Source organism: Odontomachus brunneus, unplaced genomic scaffold (assembly GCF_010583005.1).
Source record: "Odontomachus brunneus isolate Ranch 3 - 2012 unplaced genomic scaffold, Obru_v1 Obru_scaffold_002, whole genome shotgun sequence".
NCBI classification, from domain to species: domain Eukaryota; kingdom Metazoa; phylum Arthropoda; class Insecta; order Hymenoptera; family Formicidae; genus Odontomachus; species Odontomachus brunneus.
In genome coordinates, this window is record NW_022639452.1 from 165,991 (window position 1) to 192,717 (window position 26,727).

The 26,727-nt window shown below is 45.2% G+C and overlaps 1 protein-coding gene across 3 annotated transcripts in view; it reads left to right on the forward strand.

Annotated features, from left to right (window-relative positions):
* Positions 1-26,727, forward strand: part of LOC116842200 (vesicular acetylcholine transporter) — a 54,929-nt gene that overhangs the window by 12,262 nt on the left and 15,940 nt on the right. For 2 of the 3 annotated variants that reach the window (XM_032811062.1, XM_032811054.1), the window contains exons 3-4: positions 7,145-7,236; positions 17,651-17,845. In XM_032811062.1, the coding sequence (XP_032666953.1) occupies positions 17,702-17,845 (144 nt within the window). In that variant the 5' untranslated portion in view covers positions 7,145-7,236; positions 17,651-17,701. Of the gene's footprint in view, positions 1-7,144; positions 7,237-9,347; positions 9,405-17,650; positions 17,846-26,727 lie in introns of all 3 variants that reach the window. The other variant, XM_032811044.1, reaches the window with a different exon arrangement.

Consider the following 26,727-nt stretch of genomic DNA (forward strand, 5'->3'; position numbering starts at 1 on the left):
TATCAACTCGATCGAACGAGAGGAGGCAATTAATCTGGCTCGATACTTTTTAAAAAGCATCGCACACCTCTCGATTCAACGCGCGTTTCACGCTGGACCCTCTTCTTATCTCGGCGATAAATTTCTTTCGGCACGTTCGAACGTGCGCGTTCTCCTCCACTCCCCATCGAATAATTCTCCCCCTCTACTCGCCGAATACATCGAACTGGTATTCGGCGTGGAAAGGATCTAAACAGGGATGCTGCACGGTTAGGTCGATAATACGATATAACGCTAGTTTATCGCGTGATTTATCAAACACGATCATATCGGCGGTCTTCTTCGCGAGTCCCCGAGACATCGGCGGTAGTGGGGGACCGCAACTGTGACAAATTGTCGGTCCACAAGAAGGGTGAAAGAAACACGTCGGTCTACGCCTACATCTGTTTCCGCGCTAATACCTCGTATAACTCTTACGGTGCCGTGAGACTCGGGGGACAGCCACGCGGGCAAACGTAATCGGAAAGCGGGAGAGAGTGAGCCTGGACGAGAGATGAAGCTAGATGGGGTGGACTCTGTGTTATCTACACCCCAAAGATATATCGCGACCGACCTATCTTGGCGCTTGGTTCTCGTTCCGCGCGACATAAATAATACATCTGCTCTCCTGTCGCGTGGCGGAGCTTCGCGTGAAATCGCAGACGATGGATTCCCTTGTTTTAACGCGAAAACGATTTTGCTGATTTCAAACAGCCGGTACAGGATCTTCCAAGTCCACACGGACACTTTATAGACGTGCTTCTCGATTGAAACCTGTGCATTTCGCTACACGGCTTGAATTTAACCACATTTTTGTTTCCGCGCAATCTGCAAATTTCAAGGCGTACAATCGCGACAAGCGACAAAAATTCGACAAACTCCCGTGTAGATATCCCGAAGAGAAGCAAGACGACAACTGTCGGTCAACGTTCGCCGCGCAGGCCAACTCGTGACCGACCAATTCCAAACTGACATCACGTTGCTGGCGCTTCCTCTTATCCGCAACGTCCGCACACAGTCAACGCGTTCAACTTCGACAATCGCTTCGAAAGTCGCTTCAAGGCGAGACAGCCCGAAACAGCGCAGTGCGCTTGACATCCCAATCTAAAGTTGGCAAAAACTCAGTCTCGTCGACGAAGGGATGTTTGAGCGCATGAGGGAGAACGTTAGCCCCCAGGACCGAATTCACTTGTAGTCGGATGCGGCCTGCCCAAGTATCCCCTTGAACGTCACGATTCGCGTGCTCTATCTACCGTCGGTCGCCCGAAGGCCGACCACCACCACCACCACCACCACCACCACCACCCTGTATAAACCAGCCGGCGGCGAGGAAGGTGGCGACGCGGGACGGGACTCCGTAACAAACGCGTATCGTGTAAGGGGTCGAGGAGATAAAATGAGATCGTGTCTCAGGATTGGGTAGGGGAACGCGGCTGGAAGATTGAGAAGAAAAGAAATTGGTACATCGCCCGGGAAGAATGAGCCGGTCGGTCACTCCCGACGCGACCTGGAAAAGAGGAACATTGCCTATGCCGCGAAATGCCGCGATCAAATCGCCCGATTATTTGATCGAGCCGAATCAACGAAACAATTACTGTACATACTGTAATTCATACGCGTGTTGTCGTATATCTTATCGTGTGTGTGTTTGTACACGCTCCGCGTCATTGTAGGAGGCTCTTCGAAAATGCCCCAGATGTATATCTCGGGGAGAGTTACACGTCAAGTGTATTGCCAGGTGCTTTCTTCTCGAAGCGAACACAAATAAACGCATTGCCAATTAACGCGAGCCGAGATCGCATTTACGACACAGGTATGTGGAAACGCTGCATATATTTCGCGACTAGGTCGCAGATAATGTGACGGGTCTGCGCTCGAATTACACTCGCAAATCATACGAGTTCGTCGAATGATCGATAATTCATTGGAGTGACAGCAATCACTCGCTAAACGAACGGCTGAAATAACCAGAAAGTGCGCGGCGGTGTGGATCACTCGGGAAGCGCCAAACGGCCGCACTTCCGGTTCGTGCGGCAAAGTGTTTCCTGTGACCTCTGCGCGAGGGGCGGCAACCCCTTCGTACTCGTGGGCGGTCGCGGAGGGTAAAGGGCAACAATGCCGCGAGCAACCGCTCGAGCGGCGGCCTTTGTCTGAAAATCTCACTCGAGCTCTCCTTTCCGTTTCACCCTCCAACTCTCTTCTACTGCTCCCGGTTCCCCACGACCCCCTTTGCCTCCTCTAACGTGGGCACGTGTGCGATTGCTCTGTTCCTTTGAATTTTAAGAAAAAGGCTCCCATGGGTGTGCGCCCGTGTCTCGCGCATTACTTCGGCGTTCCTATTAAAAGGAGGACGAAGCGAAGGAAGAGCAAACCTATGCGTATCTTACCTGAGCGTCTGCACTTGAAAATCGCGCAATTCCAAATGACACTGTGTAAATTACGTCGATAAACTCCCGAGTGCTAATATCTGCTAATTATGGCGTCGGCGCCAATGTGATTATTAGTCGGCTTCGCGGATATGATTATTAGCCGGTCGACGCCATAATTTCAAGTGTATGGTCAGGTGTACACTGACGAACGCAAACGTCAACGCGGAAAAGACCATTAATGTTGCGTGTCAATTTGCTGCGTGCAGTAGTCACACACAGTTGGTAACGAAGCAACGCACACGCGCGACAATGTTGCGACAAATCTATCCGTCCGCGCGTCTTTTGCGCGACTCGAACGTATCGGGCCTTCGAACTCTGGCTTCCCGATTGGCTGGTCGATCCTACGATTTCAAGAATATCGCGGTAACAAGTTTGATCTACTGCGATAGCAAGAGCTACGTAGCAAACGTAGCAAACGTGAACAATCGTCATAACGGTAAGATCGTTCGTTCTTCCATGCCGTGCATGTTGGCAATAAATGGTGAATAAATGGTGCTCTTTGAAAACGAAACTCTCTGAGTAGTGTAATTAATGAACGCTGCGCGTGTAATGCAACGCTCCCAACGCCGCGAAACAAATCATTTCATTTTCAATATTGACGACACTCGAAGGAGGTTGACGCGAATATAGTTTCTCATAGTTTACCTCACAACTTAAGCACATGTGCATTGCCGGCAAATAATGTGTATTTGCTGGCAATTACCAACGAGCCGTAAACTCTCACTGACAGCAGACCGACATTTCGCAACTTGCGTTAATTTTCGCCTCGCATGAGATCGCTTTCGACGAAAGAACGTTACGAGCGTTTCGTATAACGAGAATCTCCCGTTATTAGATGCAACTGATTAAAAGAAGGACTTTGTAATCAGTTAGGAATTACGAAACGAATAACATAGTCGATGCTAGTGACGTACTATTACGACCTAGGCTTGTTTTTCCTCGAAAAAGTGAATAATAATACAACGCAACGCGATAAAAAGTACCTCGGTGCCTTTCGAGAGTTGCTTGCGTTTAAATCACGGCCGATAGAGATTATGCCGGGATCGCTCAGAGTTGAGCGCTAAACGATTGTTTTTGTCTGATCTAGTTTCCGGGACTCGTAGTGCTTCACGTTCTTCATGGATTTCTTTCCGACGTTTCGTGAACATTCCAATTCACTTCTTTAGTAAAGAAGCGACATGAGACTCAGAGATGAAGCGAAACTGAAGAAGTGAACTGAAACGTTCACGAAACGTCGAAGACAAAGAATGCGGCATCAAGCTTGGAATCAAGCATTTCACTGCACTATATAAGTGTAAACATATTTGAAACATATGTAAGAAAGATCTAGAGGTAAAAAGGGAGATATATCAGAAGCGAGAGAGCGTTACTGGGCCGGGACCCGAAAGTAAATTTTTCCACATTTCGTCAGATGCTTTTGTTAATATACATACACACATAATATAGTCTGTTACGAGATGTTCTTTTATACAGAACTCGTTAAACTGTGCAGAGAAATCATTACCATTTTGTAAACTACTGCGTAAATGATATTTTTCGAGATGGAGAGAAGGGTTTTTTATTGAGAGAAGATCGGTCTATCGACGCGCGCGTTGCGATGAGACGAACAGACACGTCTCGTCTAATGTTTCTGCAAGCGCTAGTAGACATAGGATAGAATACGAAAGATGAGTCGTACGCTGCTCGCATCGCTACTCCGTATCTCGCGTAGTCGTGAAACATCTGCTTCCTTCCTCGCACACCCTCACTTTTGTCGTATTCGTAAAAGCTAGTCATCCCGCCTTATGAATAAAGTAAAGCGTCACATAGCACACATTATTCGGTATGCAACGACGGTATTCCCGATGACGACACAGTGGCGACAACCTCCAGGCGACAGGTCTCCCTGTCTCCTTCCACGTGTTCTACCGCTCACAAGTGAAGCGGTATCATCACGAGCTACCATGTTGCGTTATGGGTATCAGTCTGCCCATAAAACGGCATTAGCGCTTCCCCCATATGCCGCGCGACAAACTGAATTGATCCGAGCGAGAGGAAAAGAGAGTTTCCCCTCGCGATTACCGTGCTCGCGCGCAAGGAAGGACTTAAGGATGCGGTCGATTTCCAAGTTGAAGCGAGACGATGTTTCTTCCGAAACGCTGTTCTGGCTAGACACGCGATGAAAGGCTTTTTATTGAGCGAAAGGAAAAAGCGATCGCAACATCGGCGAATAAAGGGCAAGTGGTCTCTCCCATCTTCTTCTTGCCCGAAGCAGCCCTTGAGCCTAGTCCACCCTTACAAGGTAATAGCAGCGGGCCGGCAGGGTAGCCGCAGTAACGACGCACCGTCGGTTAATCAAGCCATTTCGTTCGTGCGGGGTGGGAACGAGAATTCGATTTTCTTGGGACCGAGCTAACTTTCCTGACGGTACAAAGCAGTATGTATTTTCGCGCGATGTGTCAAAAATCTCATCGGCATATCTCCAAGTAATCGAATGGATATAAGCGTGATACTTGGATCTCTTGGACAGATATCGATAAAGGCCGCCAGGCATAATTTCGTTGTGCTTTTCTCGGCGTAGAGAGGTTTAATCCACTTACACAAGTTGTAGCTCGTCGCGAAACAAGATCAGAAACTCTAGCTTTTCAATAGAACGGCTCCCACAACTTTCTTCATTCTGCTGATCCTTTTTACAAGTTCGATGCAAACGAGTTTGAATCTTTTTCGTTGATGAAATTACATGGAAACACTGGAAAACTGCGGCCGATTCAACGTGTTCCGACCAAAGTGCCTACGGGAGTCTAGGTCACCCAAAACGCTGCTCTGGTCAACCAAAGTCTACGAGAGGATCGAGTGGATCGGAGTGTCCTCGTGTCACCTGTCGAAGACACCTTTTCTCCGGCGGTTAGAGCGGTGGTACGCAAGATGTACGGCGTACTCGGTCGAGCACCGAGTCTATTGTCATTGAAATTCTCGGGCGAACCGGAGTCTCCGCTGGATGGCCGTAGGGAAGGAAGGGAGCGCCGTGCGCAATTTCCGCCCATCGCGGGGCCCGACGAGGGGACGATCCAACCCTCCTAATCCCGCAACTGAAAGCCTCGTTTAATATTTATGATTTATTTCGGTTTAATTCGACGCGCAAACGAGAGGTGTATTTGTATTCAGCGACTGGCTGACTGTCTAGCTAACTCGCGACGTCGACGTCGCGACGCTCACCATCGGTCGGGGCGACCTTAATCCCTCGAGACAGATCCTAGCTAGGAATACGAAATTTCACTCCATCTCGAGTGGAGAAGACATCTTTCGCGTACTATGTATTTTCAGTGCATATATATGTACATGTAGCGTATCGCTATGAGTATCCATCAAAACTTTTCCCGTCGACTTGTTACTTCAAGTATTTCCAACATATTTTTCACATTTATCGTGACCGCGTATATGTGTGTGCACTCATATTTTTCTTTATTTGTTAACTCTTTAAAACAGCCGACTATCTCTCTTTACTGCTGATTGACATCACAGATAGGTTAACAACAGATACACAACGATACAAGTCTCAAGAACATTAGACGACGGGTTTACAAGCGTGATGGAATGGTCCACGTTATTGTCTCGGCAACAATACACGATAGAAATGCCTTCGCCCTCGCATCCGGTGGCTTGCGAGACTCGGGGGCGAAAATTACCCTCTGCATTAACTCGCGTAATTGAGATTTATTAATCCGACAACCAACCAGGGTGTATGGCATTAACCGCATCTTATTCTTCTCGACCGAGGGGTTGAGCCGCAACTTTATATATATATATATATATATATATATATATATATATATATATATATATATATATATACATATATATTATTTATATGTGTAAAAGTAACGAAATGTGCACGTTTGTCTGAAAAATTATTTAGCTGTTTAGGGTAAAAAGATGCCCATCAAACGAATAAAATATAATGGACTTGCGAATCCATACAGTCTGTTTATATTTTACCTTTTAATTATTCTGATATCTTTCCTAATGTCTCAAGTTTGACTGTTGATGAGATCGCAACATAATATACGATAAGGGCGTACATGTTCGCGGAATAATGTAGTTACCACAGAGAGGGTAGGCTAGGAAGTAAGCCGTAGGGGACTTTCATATTGTTGGATTTAACGTTCAGTCTCCACCTTGAACTCCTTTTCTCTCTCTCTCTCTCTCTCTCTCTCTCTCTCTCTCTCTCTCTCTGCTTTCCCATCTTCTCCATTTGCGTCTTAAGCCGGACGGCCCCAAGTTATAGGCGCGACTTTCATTAAACGTCCTGATGACGGATCGCTTTGTCTCGTTTATATTAAGGGTGGCGTTAAAACCGGATTTAGGCATAGTATGGCCGCACGGTATTGTCCTTAATTGAAAATTTCCCGTTTATGTCATTCATTCTCACATCTAACAATAACGAGTTATAGTTACAACCAATACGAAGCCCTTCGACTTTCACAAAAATACGAAAAAAGATATCGAATTTAGCCATGTTTACACGATGTTTCTAGATGTTTCTAAATTGGTATTTCCTTCAACTTTGAGAGATACGCAAATGTCACTCTATTTTTTGTCCAATAAGTCTAACTCAAGTAAGTTAATCGAGTCACTTCTTAAAGAAACAGATGTCACATTACACACCGAATGAGAAACGTCCATCGATATATAATGCAATTTTGTTTCTTGCTTCGCAGAGGGATGGCGAGATTCAGTGTTGGGGGCCCCGCGTCGCTTATTGGTGACTCTCGGCAGTCTCTCCAGGGACAGTTCGCCGTGTCCTGCCGCGGTAAGTCACCACTATATTCATCCTTTATCAACAAAGCCCCACCGAGAAACGATGTTTGCTGTGCAGCGACAAAACGAGATCTCTAATAATGATTCTTGTTTCCTTGTTTTAGATGCGTTACGTACGCATCAAATAACAGAAATTAAAAGTACATCGTGAAAAATTCTAAATCTGTTTTTAAACTAAATAGAAAGATAACGCGGCAAAATGGGAGGACGAAAGATATAGGAGGCGACAATTTCTGGACACCGTTTTCCTGTTTAAAAGAAAAATTTAAATGACGTTCGCAAGCTCCTCACCTGATAGCACGGGTATCAACGCTGCTTGAAGCGCCGGTAAGCGTTGATCCCTGTGCAATAAATTCTCCCTCTCGCGGTCTCTGCGTCTGTCGCGCTGGTAACGAGATCGTATCTGACGCGCCGCACCGTGTCATTTACATACTTCGCGCCCCGGGGCGATGCGCAGGATGCGCGAGGGTGTACTGTTCAGCCTCGGTTTGATTTACATTTCCAACCCGGCCGAGGATCGCTTGTACCCGGAGGTGATGGATACGGGATCAGTGCAGATGATGGAAAGTTTCACCTGTCGCGAAGGCAAAAATGCAAATTTACATACAAAATGTATCACTCTTGTTCAGCGATATATGTTTCGAGACATTAAACAAATGTGAGTAACGTTGATGTCTTCTCGTTTACTTCGTTTATTTCACGGCGCTACTTATCATTATTCAAGAAATATGAAAAATAATGCACAAATGTACGATTCTTTCTCTATGGTATTCGTCCATCTTTTTTAACCATGAAATGTGCATCACGGAATCACGCTACGAGGAAAATAGGAGAGAAAACTCATCGGAAACTGTATTTGGGAAATGCTGCCAACTTGAAGTCGCATTAGCGCTCCTATCAGAGAAAGAAGAAGTATGTGAGGGTGCGCAAGTTTGGGATAATGAATCCCATTAAGACTAGAACGTACGAGCGAAAGCGCGATGGTCATTAGCCAATAGTTGTGGAAAGGTATCGGGCATGGCGGAAATAAAATCGTTGAGAAAAAATCGTGAATGAGAAGAATCGCCTGGGAAAGCTTATACTGAGAGAAATGGCTTGGTGAATGACACTATACTCGTCTTATGAAAGTAATATGGTGAATTTATATGCGATATCTGGTTCATATATACAATATTCTGATTACGATGCCTCGATGATCTGGTAGTCAATACCGAGACATTTAGTTGTAGATATCTAGACAGTTTGGTAATTCTCTCTAGACGTGTGATACTATTGACGCGATAGTTAATTGTTACTCGATGCGACGATTCCTTTTTCATTTATACTAATTTGTAAAGACTATAAAAGTGTAAACGCTGAAACCGTCAAATATTTGGAAGAATGAAATTTCTTAAGATATGTCGACGAATTTAGAAGTAAATATATGATTATATACAGTAAGTATATGAAAATTACATATAATATGGTTAGATTTTAGGTTAGGTAAGAAGTCTAACATTACTCCACAACTGTATTCATAACATTCACTAAGTGAATTATATGCTATACCAGACGGTTTGGTAAACGTATTTAAGCATTACTGGAATGCTACGTTTGGTAAACCTAAATAGAATTCTGGTTAGCATCATCAGACATTTCCTTCAGTGTATAGGCAAATTTTATCGAGAAACTTTTCTCGCACATAGTTTCCCTTAAAAGAAGCTCTGTCCAAGAATTTTTACGTACGCGTAAGCGCGTAGACAGGTGTGTACGTACCGCACAATACGGTACCTCATGCATATACAATATTCCCTAAAAAATTCTATATATATTACCCTTTTCCTCTTGTTTCTCTCTACAACATTGCTCTTGCGATATTAAAAAAAAAAATATATATATATATATATATATATATATATATATATATATATATATATTATATATAATATATACTTCTTATAAATATATACACTAAAAATTTTCTTATAATGTCTCGTTTACGTAAGAACTAAAACATTTCCTTTTTTAACTTTAACGTCCGACAAATATTGCACTAAAACACAACGAACCATTTCAATTCTCACTTACATAACATTCTAATAAACGATCGTTCGCGCGTCACAGGTATCGTCCAAAGAAATCGTGGTAAACCCCGCTGCAAACTATGGATCGTTCAACAAGGTTGAGTATTTTCTCGCACATTTTATCTCATTATGCTTGAACGCGATATTTCTTCACTTTGGTATTAAATTTGCATTCACGCAAGTATTTTATCGTGGCTACATATGACCATACATGTGTTTCCCACAACTGTCGTTTTCACCACGCTATTCTATTTTCGAGAGAGACGCACACGCCGTCTGAAAGATCGCACAAAAAATGCATATGTTACACGACACGACGTGTCCATTTTAATTATTAATTGCAGCACTGCATTAATGATACACGCGTCAAGTTAATTCATGCAATAGCTTAAGAAACATGTCGTAGAGAGATAACACGGAGAAGACGAACATTTCGTATGTACTAAAATAAACTCGTCCAGAGTAGTGTATTATAAATTGCACAATGTTACTTTATTACTAATTAATAAGGAAAGACTTGGCGTTGGGAAATAATCGAAGACAGTTTCTTAGGAAATATCGACACTACTTTTATAAGGAAAATTTGCTTTATAAAAGTCGAGATTAAAAATTCGCGATTAGATTCGTTAAAATTTCAAGTGCATTTTCCTTTTCACACAAAATGCACATGTTGCGCAATTTTTGCGCGGGAATATGAGACTCGGAGACTTGAGTAAGTAGTTACATTTGTACGTGGTGCGAGAAAGATACGAGTCTATAAATTTGAGTCCTAGTGCGTTATATCGATCATTTCCCAACACGTTCGTCCAAAGAGCCATCGTGGATGAAATTCCAGATACCCATAAGAAAATTACTTTTGCGAGGTGAAGCAGGAGAAAGAGAGAGGATGACTCGCGAGACAGGATGGAATATTCACGGCTCGTCACTTTCGATATTGGTTTTATATTGGATTTCCCTTCTCATACGACGCAAGAGCGGCAATGTCTTTGATTTTGGTCGCCCTCCGAGAGAGAAGCAGCAGACCTCGAATTAGTCCGAAAATACGAGTGTAAAAGAGCACGCGCAGCTACCGCGGGGAGCCTCGGTATCGATCGGCAAGCCAGGTGTTAAAGCGACTCAGAGCAACCCTATGCGCGCGAAGTACATGCGTCTTTCACAAACTGATTGATTATCCGTGACAACTCGAGCGCTTCAGTTCAGATTCACGTTGGACTCTTTTATTGTAATAACGAGAACGCCTCGAAACGCCAAGGATGTAATAACGACTCTTTGAGAAGAGAATTTTTTGGAGGAATAGCATTTTTTTCCCTTAAGAGCTCATCAAACATATTAGTATCGGACAAATTAGTATACTAGTACAGTATATACTCGAAGCGCTGCGGTTCGAATTCCGGCTTAATAGTTTAGCGGAGTCTCGAAACACTACGGTTCGAATTCCGGTTCAACAGCTTAGCGGAGACTCGAAACACTACGGTTTCGAATCTCGGCTTAACAGCTTAGCGGGGACTCGAAACACCTCGGTTCGAATCCCTGCTTAATAATTTAGCGAGTACTCGAAACACCGGTTGAAATCCCGGCTTAATAGCTTAGCAGGGACTCGGAAATCTACGGTTCGCATCCCGGCTTAATAGTTTAGCGCGGAACACTACGGTTCGAGTAAATCGGGAAATGAGTGATCATAGAATCGATCTCCCCTTTTCATTCGAGGCGTCCACCTATGAACCATGGTCTGGGATCGACTGGCTTCCCGTCAAACCAGATCAAAATCGCGATCGTGACACGCGTCGGCAAGTGTGGGGCTCAACGTCGACGTTAAACGGCCCAGCCGCAAGTCCACTTATTCTACCTGAGTGCACTAGCAATAGTCCCGTCCGACCCTTGTATCGTACGGTATTAAGCACAGCTGAACTGATTAGTCTCACCTGCGTGTAAAGATGAAAACGACACTTTGAGTACAAAGCAGCATCGATAATACCATGCGTACATCGATGATTTTCACCCAAGATATAATATTTCTGAAAATTTTACTTTTATAAAATACTTGAAAAATCTGTGCGCGTGTATAATTTAGCCATAATTTTAAAATATACTAAACTTTTCAATAAAAATATCGAGATTTGTATGCGCAACTAGCCGCAGTGCTTCTTAGAAAACGTCTCGTCATGAAGCAATCGTAAGTAACGCATGAGATACGATAACGGCTAATTTATTTACGAATCGTCGGCGTGGCCGCACGCGTGAGTCACGTGCCATCTGCCACCCGCTCTATTATGACACATGGAGTGCACTGTGCCTATTATCCGCGATGACTTAGTTTTTTCGCGCCCCACGATCGTGATGCGACGTACTCAGAAATCTATCGTTACATTTCCCGAGATAATTCCAATGCGTTCGGTAGAATTGCACTGCAATTTTTTCAGTAATCGTCGAAATTGCTGGTTTAAATTTATCGTGACTCCTAATCAAAGAGAAAGAAAAATCGCGAAAGTTCCATTCAAAAGTTTCACTGCTTTTGATGTCAGGTATCTTTGTCGAACAATCGTCGTACAAACTAATGTCAACTATTGTAATTATATTACTGGTAGCGATCTGACGCGATTAATAAGTGACATTTAGACTCTAACAAGAGATGCAAAACGTTCTCGGAAATCAAAGAGCTCGCTGATGCTTGTAACACCGTGATGCTTTTGCTTACAATAAACACCGTTCGGTAACTACAACTCGATGATGTCTCGAGCAGAGACATGTTCGTACGCCACGGTCGATCCATTTTCGTTAATAAGCGCGATCGAGGGAAGAGTATAGGAGCCGCGGAAGGGCTCGTTGAACTTCAAAGCGCGGCGAGTGTCGTTAACTAAACTTTGGCTTAGAGAGAGAGAGAGAGAGAGAGAGAGAGAGAGAGAGAGAGAGAGAGAGAAAGGGAAGGAGAGAGAGTTTGCCATTTCCAATCCGAGTCCATTTCATGATTAAGCGCAAACTTCTGAAGCTGCCCCCGAGGACGTGTGTAAATACGCGGACACGCATCGCGTGCCTTCTATTCACGGAAGCGCGGCAGCAACGGCAGCTTTGAGTCGCAAAGTTCGATCGTTGGCGAGTTATTTTTGCATTGCCCCGTATAAAATTCCACGTAACTGTATCAACTCCTCCCATGTCGCATATAAAGATAATATTTTTCTCATACTTTGTGTGCTGTACGTATATTAAATGTTTTATTAAGCTTATATATGCCCTCTTGTATGCATAGTTTCACCACATGTCTAGAGATAAAGGTCGGGTATTTTAAGGCGTTTAAAGTTGCACCAACGAAAACAAATCATTGACGAGGTCGTCGACGAGAAAGGGTCTTCCCGCGCGTATCGTCGATATCGGGTTGCTAATGGTGTAAGCCAAACCGGCTGCCATAAAAACGCCGGTATAATTGAAGGGTGGGCTCTACCACCTTTATCTAGTAACTTTCCCTCTTTCTCTCGACAAGCTGTATCTTCTTCATTCTTAATTGCTCGCAAAATTACTCTCCGACAGCTAAATTGTACGGAAATTTATATTTTCAGTCGAGTATAAAGTCGAATTGCTTGCCCGAATTCTTAGCGCATTATTGTCGGTATAACAGCCAATACTGCGCTTCTCGATACAATCTTAGATCGACATAGGTCAAAATTTCGCATTCCGTGTGTCGCGTCGTTGCGTCCACACGTCCCTGGTTGCCGTAAATAAAAATCGAGAAGCTACGCGAAAAAGAGGTTACACGCGAACCTGCGTGACTCGAACGTAATGTGACACGAGATTGCGCGACGTCGAGGAACGCAAACTACTTTTTTTCTCTTCAAGGTCGGAAATATCTTCGGTCTCGTGTGTGCTGAAGTTCAGCGTCGTCATCGTCATCATTGTCGTACCCGCCGATGCAGACCGAAGAGACAAATTTGTCGGGGGTGCGAGGTATTCTTCCATGGGGGTCAAGTTCTCGGCCGCCTCATTAGAAACGCGAGCGTAATCCCCGCCTCGCTCTTCAATTACTGTTCGCCCGTTCCTGGTTCAAACGAGGTTCAAACTCGAGCCAATGGCGTAAACGTACCATCGATCGCGAGAAAGGAGTCCAAAGATTGCGAGAAGCTTTATTTTCTCCTCCTTTCTTTCTTTTTCTTTATTATAGTTTCTTTATAGTTTTTTTTTTTTTTTTTACATATACTCCATGTTGGGCGCGCGTGAAAGCTCTGCGTGAAAGCAATTTACAATTTCCAATTGTTAACAACACGTTGAGCAGTATTTTGGAAACTGTAGTTCTTCAAGCTGAAGAAAATGTTTGCAAAGAAACAATGGAAAGTAGAAAATGCGAGAGTAGAAAAAACATTCGGATAATTGAGAAAACCTGGAATTAAAAACAAGGCTTCCTCGAGGCGTTCTGCGACAAATATACGCTTGACTATTTGTATTATTTCCGTAAATTGTTTAACAAACAAACTTTTGTAAATTCTAATTCGCCTTAAAAACGGCCGAGTGGTTACGCCACTGTGGCTAGGCAGAAAAACTCTCTCCGCGCCCTTCACTCACGCACAAAGAGTCTGTACGCGTAGTTCACGCAAAATCCGTAATTGCTTCGCACGGTTGCACATCCCCAACTGTTTGCCAATTTGCTCGGTTTGCCACTGTTTACGTTGCGCTGGAAGCGTCATGGCTGCCATGCGACGACGTTCCACCCCTTGTAAATTTTTTTACTACTGCATGTCGAAGCATGTGCCTAACTACATGTTCAATTCTTTGTGAAATCAGTGTTCCGAGCCATTCCTCCTCCCGTATATCCGTACGTGCGAAAAGTATCCCAAATAGACGAGTCATCTCACGGTATAATAATCGAATCTAAAGAAAGTATGACTCGCAAGATTAGCGCAAATGTGCACAGATGGAAGAGGGACCTGGGTACACGTCCTGTACGAATGTATAAGCTACACTAGAGTCGATGCGAAACGCTGGCGCAGTCGGCTCGCAAATGTCATTAAGTTGCGAGAGAATCGCACTAACGAGGAAAGAAGGAGCGTTAAAGAGAACGCCGGCAGGGCTCGCCCTCGGCGTTCCTTTCTCCCGTTCCGTGAACGGGATCTCGCCGAGCGGAATCTTCATCGCGTCTTATCTGTAGCGCGTAATCGGACTTTGATCGTCATTCCGCCGGAGAAATTGGCGCAAACTTGTGCACCCCTTGAAAAGCTACCTCGTCGCGGCGCGGCGCCTATACCTACCGGAAGATGAGTGGAAAATATAGTTACCGTATAAGCAGCTAAAATAGAAGCGGCAATTCTCCCATTAGGATCGGCCTAACGATCACTGCACACGTATGTTTACGACGATCGCCGACGCGATCCCAATCCGAGTGTCCGAGTCTGAACGCGCTCGACTGCCTTCGATCAAGCACCCTCGTTTGCTCGATTCGATAATAATCAATCGGACGTGGTTGCCATTCGAACGTACTGAATTCGAAATAATTGCCTATCCTCCCTTTCCCTCGCTCGTCGTGGCGGCCTCTTCCTTTTCTACTCCGGATAACGACTGGTTGGAGTGTATCATTTGTTCAGCGTTGCGAGACAAATTTCTCTCGACGAGTTATCGACTGATTAATTTTCCACAGTCCATGCTTCTTGATGCACAAGGTTGAAAAAATATTTCTGAATTATTCGTACTTGAGATGACCGTGGGAGTTTCTGGTGGACTCCGTTGCGGTATGCAAACAGGGACTAGACCGCGAGAAAGACTGCGGAGGGGAGCACTGCCCGGGGTAGTCGACTGCGGCGAAGGGAGCCCGGGGGATGGTTGTTCCGAGGCTGGCACACTGCAGCGGGGGTGTTACTAATTGGAGGGGCACCGAGGGGAGGAAACCTTGTTATCTCTTAATTACTACGACCCTCCGCGCTGTTTTGCATCGATAAGGAGCGCCACGAGTCGACCCCGCATTTGTTTCGCGGACCGTGTCGAAACTGACTCTTCCGCAGGATTATTCGGCAGGATGTGACTATCTTTCATCACCGCTGTGCTTGCCACGCGCACCTTCTCCCCATAGATCGTACTCGATGTATCGAGTACCCCCTACCTCTCTCTCTCTGATTCTTTCACGAAAGCAGTCACGGCCATGCAAGATCGAAAACGAATCGCACTAAACCCGATCCGCCGATACCGTCGATGGGCAAAATCTGGAAAATGACGATACGCGGCGATCCACGCACGAAACGAGTCCGGGCAACGATCTTAACGAGTTCGATTATCCCGCGCGCGGTATGAGTCAGTCCTGCCAGTCCCACCTCCGCGCTACGCACGCCCTTTGCTTCATTCCGCCTTCCATATAACGGGTGTCCGGATTCCCAGGAGGTTTTCGCCCCCTTTTCAAGCCTCATTGCTATGCACCGCTCGAAACTCCGCTAACGACCTAACACACTCCCGACTCGCACCCGGGAGAGGGGGAGGGGGAGGGTCTCTCTTTGGAATCTTCTCGATCTTCGTTTCCGAAATCGCTTTCTGCTCAGTTGGAGACTTTGCGTGTCTGGAGACCTTTGATCGCGACATTCGCGCGCCGGGAAGCTTGCGTCGCTACGAGTCTCTTGACACGCCTCTGAAAACGACAGCATTCTATTTACGAGGAGTTTTTTTGTAAATCTAGCATCGATCACATACGTTACGAGTAGTTTTGGAAATTTTCACGCGACCTCGCTACAACGAAACACAACGCTGTGATCAAGTGTTGCGCGTTTACATGAACAAAAATGTTACATACATACATTACGGAAAATAATATTTTCCTAATCTAGAAACAGAAGACAAGTTTCTTGATGTCTATAAATGTGAACGTGCGTCAAGAGTGCGGAGGTTTCAGGATATAGATTATTTTTGAAACTAATAAAGATTAAAAGAAGTAGGTAGTCTTTAAGATTTCAGAATGGAATTTAGTACTGCTCGAGACAATAATCTGCTAGCGTGATAATAGCTATTGTAGATATGTAAACTCGATTACGTATCTACAAGTCTAAAAAGGACGTCACCTACGCGAAAACGGTCGCCTCAAGGGCTAATGAGTCTATAAACACGCGAATGTAGCGAAAAGGGAATAAAGTCTATTATACAGAGCGTCTCTCGCTCTCGTTCTCTCACTTTACTTCCTGCTCGCACCAGCGCAAGCTCGCCGGAAACACTCGAGCCGAAAGACGAGGGTGTTCGGATCGCAAAGTTGGTCTTGTTAGGCCTGCAAAAGGGGATTCGGCTCAACCAACCGTACTAGCCTTAAGGGCCCTTAGACCGCCAGGCACGCTTCGTTTCTCGATTGATTCTTTATTTTACAATCGCCGTGGCCCCGTAAAGGGCAACGAATACACGTAGGGCGTAGAGCAAGCTCGAGACGCCAAGTCCCGTGACCCTTCCGTCTACCAATTTCCGGTTGACCCGTGTCATCGTTTTCCACCTCGCTTATTCGTTTCCGGCGATTTCGCATCTTGGATGCGCCACGCTGCATGTTATCAGTGATCATAAGTACATAGTGTTATGTCCTGTTACGCGGACTCTGGATACAATTTTATATTAAATATTTCGTATCAAGACTATAGTTCTCACAGCATAATCAAAGGTATACGTTGAGCAAACACGTTTATAATTACGAAGTACATTGACAACGGGTAGAAACTGCAGAGACACTGCTCTTGACTTGTGTGTCGCAGGTGCCATCGTAAAATAAACCCTTTCAGTCTTTTTATTTTTTTAAACGTACCAGAACGTGAGTCACAAGAATCTTCCGCCGAACACAGTCTTTTGAATCGAGTGCAATGAAAGAGACACTTTTAGGTACCCATGCTCGCTTGACACTTAACTCCTGTCCTTTCAACTATCCATTTCGGTTTCTCTCTTAAACGACTACTTTCCGATCGTCCGTACAATTAACTTTTTTTTTTCGATCAGCCGATTATTCAAATCAATCAGTAGTGACACTTATACTTTGCGCGTCTACTCAAATCCACCCGAGCTGTATAATATTCTCCACATAGCCTACCATGGTCAATTGCGCTTCAATTCGCGTCGCAATCGTCACGTAACAATAGCACCGTTAAACTGTGTTAAACGGACAAATCGTTTCTTCGCATATTACATTTCCCATTATTTTTTTCCTAGGCACCGATTGTTAGAAAGTATAGCACGATGGTAGCACACGTGTGTGTATTTTTTTTCTCTGGCAGCTCTAAACTGATAAAACTATCGAAAGATATCAGGTTAAAAGAAAAAAATTGATATTTCTATGTAAGAAAATATTTAAATATTCGCTAACTACCCTGCCACTCGCGGTAATTATTCTATTTCTGTATCTCTTTCAATTTGCAGAAAAAGGAGGAAACTCTACCGAGCCTTCCCGTCTCGGATCTAGAGACGACCATGCAAAAATACTTGGCGCAGGTCGAAGTGATCGCGCCGCATCATTTAGAAAGGACTCGGAGCTTAGTGAGAGCCTTTCTCTCGGGGCCTGGACCGAAACTCCAGCAACGTCTCTTGGAACGTAGACAGAAGACGGGAAATTGGGTGAGTAATATCTGATATTCTGCAGAATGTCTATGAGAAATAATGTAAACGATCACCAGTGTCCTTCCGTATCTATAGAAAGGTCTCAACGTAACGCAGGACATAACGCTAAGAGAGAACACCGGTTCTCTCGGTAATACGAACGTCGCTTTAAAATGAGGGTCTATCTTGCGCCATCGCAAAGGGAAGAAAAAAAAAAAAAAGCCGCGATGTGTCACGGTCATAGGGATCGAGCGGGAGAGATCCTCCCCGCATCTAAGTGGCACAACACCATTTTCGTTTCAAGCCGTGATGCCTCGGGAGAATTTACATCCCCGCCATGTACAGAGGCTATACCCCCCTCCCCTCATCGCCTTTATCGATCGCGATACGAAGCGTATGGATCTGTACGTCTCCGGCGAGCAATGTCTCTCTAAAGCAATATCTCTCTAAAACGACAGAGTATACGTTTATTTATAACGTTGCTTAATCAAGTTCAAAAAAGACATTGTTGTAATTTGTCCAAGTACTTAACGGTGAAACTGTGCCGCTAAATCGCTAAGACAATTCTCAATTAGACTTTACCGATACGATCTCGTGTTTCGATCGTTGCATCGTATCATTTTAAATGTACGATAAATAAACACTGGATATATTCCGAGAAGCACACTGTGTCGGAGAGACCAACTGAGTCGAATATCCAAGCGCGCATTCTCCATGACTTTTGCCATCCCCTCATCCGACCGCTCCCGTGGGATTCCCGGTTCGATGCATGCGCCGGCTATAAGCCGCGCCTCGCACCCCCTTAGCCCGAGCCTCCCCGTGGCACATAAATAAATAAATAAATGGATTTACGAGGGCCCGGCGCGCGCCTCCTCTCCGCCTCCTCCGCCTCTCTCTCTCTCTCTCTCTCTCTCTCTCGCAACGCACCGGTGTAAAGGGACGGACATAAGGGTCCCCGGACTGTACCGGAACAATGCAAATATTGGCGAAGGAATGAGGACAAGAAGGGTGACACACAGAGAGAGTTACGTTATACGTGCAGTTGCTGAGATGAATCGTGATCGAAACGTGCGAATAACGTTGCGTTCTACTCGAATCCAAATAGTTGGTTTTTTTTTTTGCATTTTGCATCTTCGCGAGAACTGCTTTTCTCGCACCAAGCGATAATTCTTCCCTCGGCAATTGATGAATCTCCGACAGATATTTCCTCGTTTCCACTCTAAAAGCATCCTGTTCTTTTTCACGCGCGCGTCCCTCCTTCTCACCCCAACATAATTTTTCTAATTTAGCCGAGCAGCCTATTCAGTATTGAGCGGGAAACGCTCAATACTACGCTCGGGACTCGATCGCACAATCGCCTTCTCAGGTTTTCGATTTGCTAGCATACATCCGGCAAATACATTTTCGTTTCTCGTTTCTTTAAGAGTCGACCTCTCGCCGATGCGACGAGCCTACCGCACCACCCTTGGGCAAAGTGTCGCGAAAGTGCCAGGCCGAAAGCAATTTTCTCGCGACTGCCGCGCGAATTGCCGCTCCTTCGATCTTGCTTTCCCTCTCACTCGCTATCTCAGTATTCATCTGATCGATGGGAATGTATTATCCGCGTTTCGCATCAGGATGACATACCGTCCCGTTGCGACGTAATAATATCTCATCGAGAATAGAAATAACAATATTTTGCATCGAAGCAACAGCCGAGGACATACGTATCGTATGTAGCGTCCCATTAATCCACTTGTGTGTACGTAACATTCGTCTTTACCATACCTTTGCCACGCATATCCTCTTTAAACTTGATATTTTCTGTTGCGTTTGTACTCGGTTAATAGACGGCCTCGTAGTGACAAAGGTACGAAAACGTAACCACGCGGGGGTGGCCGAACCTAAAACCTCGGCTCGGGTTGTCGTCGTCGTTTCGACGACGGAGTCGCGATGGTGACGGTAAGCTAATATTACGGTGCCCCGCGGCGAACTGGAAAATCTCATTGGGGTCTCCATTATTCATCCGCAAGCCGGCCCTGCCGGCTTCATTCGTTCCCATTGGTTCATTCGTGCGTGCGTGCGTGCGTGCGTGCGTGCGTTCGTTCGTTGCTTTGCTTGTCCGATCGTCCGTCCGTCCGTTCGTTCGTTAAGGGTCACAGTTTCCGCAGCGATAAATTCAATTCGAATTACAAACGCTCGAAATTAATCGGTCGCGTCGCGCGTCGTTCGCAATTTACAGAGGGGTAAATATTCTGTTTATAGTCCCTATCTCTCTCTGATGACCTTGATCTTGACGTATGTTGTAAAGGTGACGAAAATTGAAAATTCAAAAGGTCGGCGGTTATTATTTATTAAAAAATTATTTATCATTATTATTTATTAACAAATAAAGATTCGTTACTATTTTACGATTTTTGTACGTAACAGAATTTATTACTGTTCAAGTAAATTATAATCTCGCTGAAAAGTTGTACACGTATATAAATAAATAAAATGTTATCGATTACGTAAAAGAAATCTACGAAATCTTTCGTCTTACCAAATTGACGAGTCTAGTCTCTATATTGGAATCTTGAAAAGATTAGCAAAGGCCCCTATGCATGGTTTGTCCACCACCGCGTATTAAATCTGACCTAACCCCACCTACTTATATCACTGTGAAAGGGGCTGTACAATTACATAAGAGTCTCATACGTTAAGAGGTTCTCGATCTATTGATAATTTTTTAATAAACAACAATCGCCAACTGAAACCTTTCAAACGTTACTCAAAGTCGTAATCTTCATCAAGATTAACAATGGAGACGGCAATAAATGTCGTGTTGTATGTGGGCAAAGATTGTAACTAAAATCTTTTCGATTACCTTCCATCGCCTCCACGACCTATCAAGGTCAAGGTCGTCGAAAGTGACGATCATAAACTGAACATTCGCCGACTTTTCCCGGCGTCATCGGATATAAATTCATACATACCGAAAATGCGTCAAAGAAAGTGACACGATGCTCGTGATGATCGTAAAACTAGATGTTAAAGTAGATGTATCGTCTGTAAACAAGAGAGAGGCATAAAGAGATAGGATGGAAGCAGGTGGATATCAGGCAGAAATATCGTGAGCACGTGCAAATGGCCGCGTGTCGGGACTCAGGAGGGATCCTCTTTGCGGAGAAGCGACAAAGTCTCATCCCCTCGAGAAGCTGGGAAAGGAGTGAAATACGGAAAGGAAAAGCGATAAACTTTTACGACCGTAAGCTCTCGCCCATTCGACGCTCGCGCGGCGGCGTCCACTCGCGAGTATATCCCAGAAACTGGGCGAACACGTTATAATTTTACTGGTTACTTCGCAAAATTGCGGCACGGAACGAAATACATATTAGAGGATATAGGAGCGAGTCGGCGGTCTTCTTTTGCGCCACAACTATCGAGAGAGAGAGAGAGAGAGAAAAAATCTTCGATGGGGATAAAATTGAAGAATATTTGTGTATTCGTGTGTGTCTCCTCCATGACTAGAACTGCCAACTGAACAACTAAGCAGAAAGAAAAAGTTTTCCAAAGGACACGCGAGAAGAAGAAAAGCGCTGATCCCAGGAAGCCGAGGAGCGTTTACTCGAACGAGCGGATCGAAAGCTAAACCGAGCCGGAGCTTTTCCGAGAGAGGGATGTCTCCGCCCCAAAGTACGTAACTTTTCTTATGAATCCCTGCGGACAGGAGAGAAAGCGGTTGAGGGAGGGTGGTCGTTTTGCTCACGATTCTCCTCGTGCCACAGGCCCGGGAAAGAGAGCCTCGTGCTCGCGTCTAGCGTAAAAAGAAAATATTTTTCGTCGACACGCGAGAGGCGATACAAAGGATCCTAGTTACGCTTCCTACCTTCCTTCGCGTTTCCGTTCTTTCGCGTCCCCTTCTCTGTCCTATTTTGGGACACGTCAGGGACCGTCCGATGTAGGAGGCGATAAAGCTGAAACCCCCGACTGAATCGATACACACCACCAACCAGGACACGTACTTTTTCTTCGTACCTCCTCCGTATATACTTGAGCCATTTACTTCAGCCACCTCACCTTTCAGACGAATGTTGCCTCTCCGATAAAGCAGAAACTAAGGTAAAATAAAGGATAAATATCGCTAACGAAATCTAACATGTGCACCGATTGCACATCTCTCTCGGACGGGGTTACGTCTCCGTTCGCGACGCAACCACTTGGCGTAATCTTGGCAATTTAAATGTTTGTCCCCGACGCGCAGCTCCGCAGGATCGCGTATCGCCCGGCTTAGGGACGCGCTGGTAATCCCTTGTTGAAACAGTGCTAAGCCCTTACGGATTGTCTGCGGGATCGCTACGGCGATACTACAGCAAACGACCGAAGGGCGGCAACCCCCCTATTCGGTGTTTTCGCTCTCGCGGTTTGTCCTATTCGTTTCGGTCTTCGCTAGATTCGTTAGTCGCGCTTCGTTCCTCGCTCTTCATTTGATTTCACAGCTAAATTTTCGTTTTCGTACAATTTTCTCGAATCTGGGAATTGCTCGCAAACGTAATTTTCTTGAAGCTGATCGTTTGTGCCATTCCTCTTGCCTCGTTCTCTGTCCAGCATCTTCCAACACATGTGGAGAACAGATGAGTGGAATGGAGATGAGAGACACAAACGGTCGGGTGGAACAAAACGAGCGCCGTTCGCGAAATTGCTCGATAAATTCGATAGGGTAATTGTCCTCGCGCGAATAAGGGATGTACGAAGCCAATCTCATCATGAAGATTCGTGCCGTGAGATGAACAACAACGTAGCGACCTAAAAACGAAGCGACCGAATTATTCGCAAACTATCCCGTGATTAATTTGAGAAAGAGTACACCAAGAATCCGACTACTCGAAATACCAGCGAGTCAAGAAACCTGTGAATTTGGAGGCGATGAAAAATGCCGAGAGCGATGAGAAATCGCTCTGTGTTTCAGAAAAGTAGCGCTTCTCACTTCCGATACACATTCCCGTCGCAAGAATTGCGATCGCAGAAATGGACTGGGAATGGTAAGTCGCAGTTACGTACGTTAAACATTTCAGTAATAATACCAACGTTGTGTACTCACCCGATAACGTTGATTAAGACAACACAAAAGGCTGTTTTAACTTGAGAACATTCGTCAAGCTGCGAGAAGCTGCGAGTGTTCTTTCGACTTGACGCGACGCGACCTGCTCTCATATTCCAGAAGCACTTTTAAAAGCGCAAATATTTATGATATCCTCCGGTCTTGAGCCGAAAAACAAAACCCTCCTCACAGAGAAGAAGACAAAGCAGAAACACAGCAGGAGGGAGAGCCTCTCTCTCTCTCTTTCTTTCACCAGCTAGATATACCCCGCGGGATTAACCTTTAATTCTATCCCGTCTCGACAGCCCCTTCTCGTTGCGCACATCGGAGAAGGGTCCTCGACGTGCACGTCCGATGCTCTCCGAGCTTCGACACGGGCCAGAGACAAGACCAAAATGAAATTTTCGGAATGGGTTGACGAGCTGCTCGTCTTACGAGATTGGCTGCCTTTGTCATGTAACGCGGAGCGCTGCCGAGCAAGGAATAAGAATCGGAGGAGGTATCTCGGTTTCCAAGAGGCGCGAGAGAAGAATATTATTTTAGAAAGCAATATCATGATTATTCTAGCCAATCTAAATTTCGACTTCTTTTATAGTTCCGTAGTTCCGAGAAACGCAAGGCAAGTTTACGTAAAGTACAGCCGGCTGGCTCTCAGAGGAAGTTGCCTCCGCGAGAGCCCGCGCGCGTAAGGGACGAAGGTAGGCAGGTCAGATGGATCGATGCAAGTTACTTACGATGCAGGCGGTCTGCACACCTTCGCGAATCACATTCTGCACGCGCAAACTCGCGCTCTTAACTAGAAATAAAAGAAGGATATCCAAAAAAAATTATCGACTATCATAGGGATTGCAATAGGTACGTTAAACGTGTCTGTGACAACTGCGAATTCTTCAACTAATTCTCAGCAAATTTTTTGCAATTTCTTCCCTGCCTTTTTCTTGCAGGGAGATTTTAAAGGAATTCGTAGAAGATACGATTGATCCAAGGCGCATCTCGCGCTATATATTCTATAGGCGGCGTTATTTAATTTGTTCACACGTAGGGGAATCCTTCCGCAACATTGCGACGGCCCGCTTTCGAAATCTCTGCTGTTGGCGCTAATTAATTGATTATACAACGAACCTTTGGGAAAATTTAGACTCGTAGGACTCGCAAGACGCATCATTATCGCTCTCATCACCGCGAGACAGGACGGAATAGGTAGTTCAACGAATTGCATATTCAACGCAATGTGCTCAAGGTTAGTCTCGGAGCAAACCACGTTATCTCACGTAAAGATGCGTGTTACCCTCCGCGGGGAGGTGAAAGAACGGATTGACCCCGCGAGCAGAGAGGGCGAGAGAGCAGAGGGGAAAATTGAACGTGCGACGATGCGACAGGCTCTCCTGGTGCAGGTTCGCCTGGCAAAAGCGTCCTCGCGCGACGGTCCGACGAGAGTGCGCAGAATCCAAGGTAACGATTGCGGCGGGATAGCACCGGAGGGCAACTATAGCGTACACGACCGGGCAGACAGGTAAGGCGAGGTAAGACTCACGATTTGGGTCACCGCGACCTCGTCCCAAAGGCCGGACTTGCTAGAGGTTACGACCCGCTTAAAGAGTCGGATCGATTCGCATCGACCGACCTCGCGCCAAGTAAGATGACACCGCTTTCATCTCCATAGCCATGTCCGTGGATCAAACCGTGGATCCACGGACATCTGGCCGCGAGATCAAGCAAACTTTTGCGACCGCGATCTACGAGTGGGAGTTTCTTCGAATTCACTTACTAAAACTAAGCAGCTATACCCTGCGGGCTCTTCCTCTCGTGTGTCACGCGAAAAGGGAAGAGAGAAAATTAATTCAAGATCTTCCGAAGCCGTGGAGGCTCATCTCGAGATTGAGGGCATACGCTTAAGTTAATCTCGCGAAGGCGAGGAACTTCTTGATCCCGTTTTCGCCGCGGATCAGCCGCGCGCCCGTCGAAGTCTCCTCGTCGAGGTCTCCGCGCTCTGGCTTCCTATTCTACGCTTGGAATAATATCGATCCTGCACCTCTCTCCCCCCTCTCTCTCTCTCTCCCTCGTCGGAATAATCAATGTATCATTGGACGTAACGTTGTCAAAATAATAGTGGCGCTAATATATGTAATACGCAAACGAGGTCAAACACTTTGACAGCTTAGTTTCTAATCCCGAGCATTAGCGACGAATAATAAATTATATTCGACACTATCGAATATAATACTGCAAAGTTATCAAGGAGAAGTCAAACGAAATCGCGGTGACATTGTTCTGAGATGATATCGGCACGTCGTGGAAGAAGACGAAAGGCAATGGAAGACCAGAAAAATACTAGTCGTGCAACGTACACCGTAATTACGATCAGGTAAACAACTCAACAACAAACACGTGTAATCAACGTCGCTTGATTAAACGATATCTATAAACAAGTTTAGAATTAATATCGCTCGCTAAACGGATACAACGAGACAAACGCACCGACCAGGCGCGACGCAACATAATTAGCTCGTGGAATCGCCCGCGGGCTGACTTCTCTGTGCAATTGCGAGCTTCATGGGAATGCGGCCAATAAAATCAGCACTATCTACGTACGGATTGTATCTACGTACGTCGAAACGCTTTTATCTCGCATTTGCGCAATTGCTACGACGCAATTGTTGCGACGCTTCACGAAATGCGCTCACACTAGATACGCCTCACATACAGCTGAATGTCCAATTTTCCGAGTGCTTCAATTGTTCAGTAATTGCAACATGAGACGATATCGTACCGAACTCGTACCAGTATACGGCGAAACATTTCGAACGAATTCAAGTTTGCACGCAACATGTACTCGAAAACAACTTGTGATGATAAAATTGCGGTATATATTCTTAGAATTTATATCTGCAATTGTCGCAATATTATTTACCTTGACACACATTGTGTTGTTTCAACGACAAATTTCCGCGAAATGTAACACTCGTGGAGTTTTCTTCTTTTCGACTCGAGTCTTCGCTTCTATGTAGGCAATTTCGTATGCCATTCTTAAACGATTTTGCACTGAAAATCTAGACACAGATATTAAGGATTACGTTTTCGTAGCGAATTTAAAGTTAAATACAGCCGCTTGATTACGTGTGTGAGCGAATCTGGAAATTGCACAGTCATGTATTTAACGTTAAATACAATGTAAGCGTAGCCATCTAAATAGAAAAGAATATATATATATGACGATATGTTATGTGTTCGATCAGTAAGATCGTGCTTTCGCACATTTTTCCATCGTCTCCTCGCTAATCATACAAGTCGAGGTGGTCTCACTGCCGCCTGCTCGCACACACACACACACACGAACGTACACGCCGAAGCGAAGGAACGACGTGTCCATCGATTTGAGAGAGCGTAAGCTTTCATGACCCGACCTGGCGTGTTTTCACCGTGGCTAATCAAGTATCGCATTAAACGGGAAACTCGATACACCGTACAGCAGCGTGAATTGTCTGAAATACGAGCAGTTTCGCGACGAGGGTGCGCGAGGGTACGCGCGAGGGTGACTGCCGGAGTTAGACTCGGCTAAATTTCCGCAATATTCTGCGATTGCAAAGCGTCATGACATTGGTCGACAACAAAATCATTAGATGATTTCTAGAAACATTAGAAATTTCACTCGTACAGGAAGAACTTGCGTAGCTAAAATCACGTTTCAAACATTCTAGTACACTCGGAGAATCGAATGCTTAAGTTGAAAATATGCTTTTGAATGTATTCTTGAAAAAATAGTACAAATTTTTCCTGCAACAATTGATGAGAGAGAGAGAGAGAGAGAGAGAGAGAGAGAGAGAGAGAGAGAGAGAGAGAG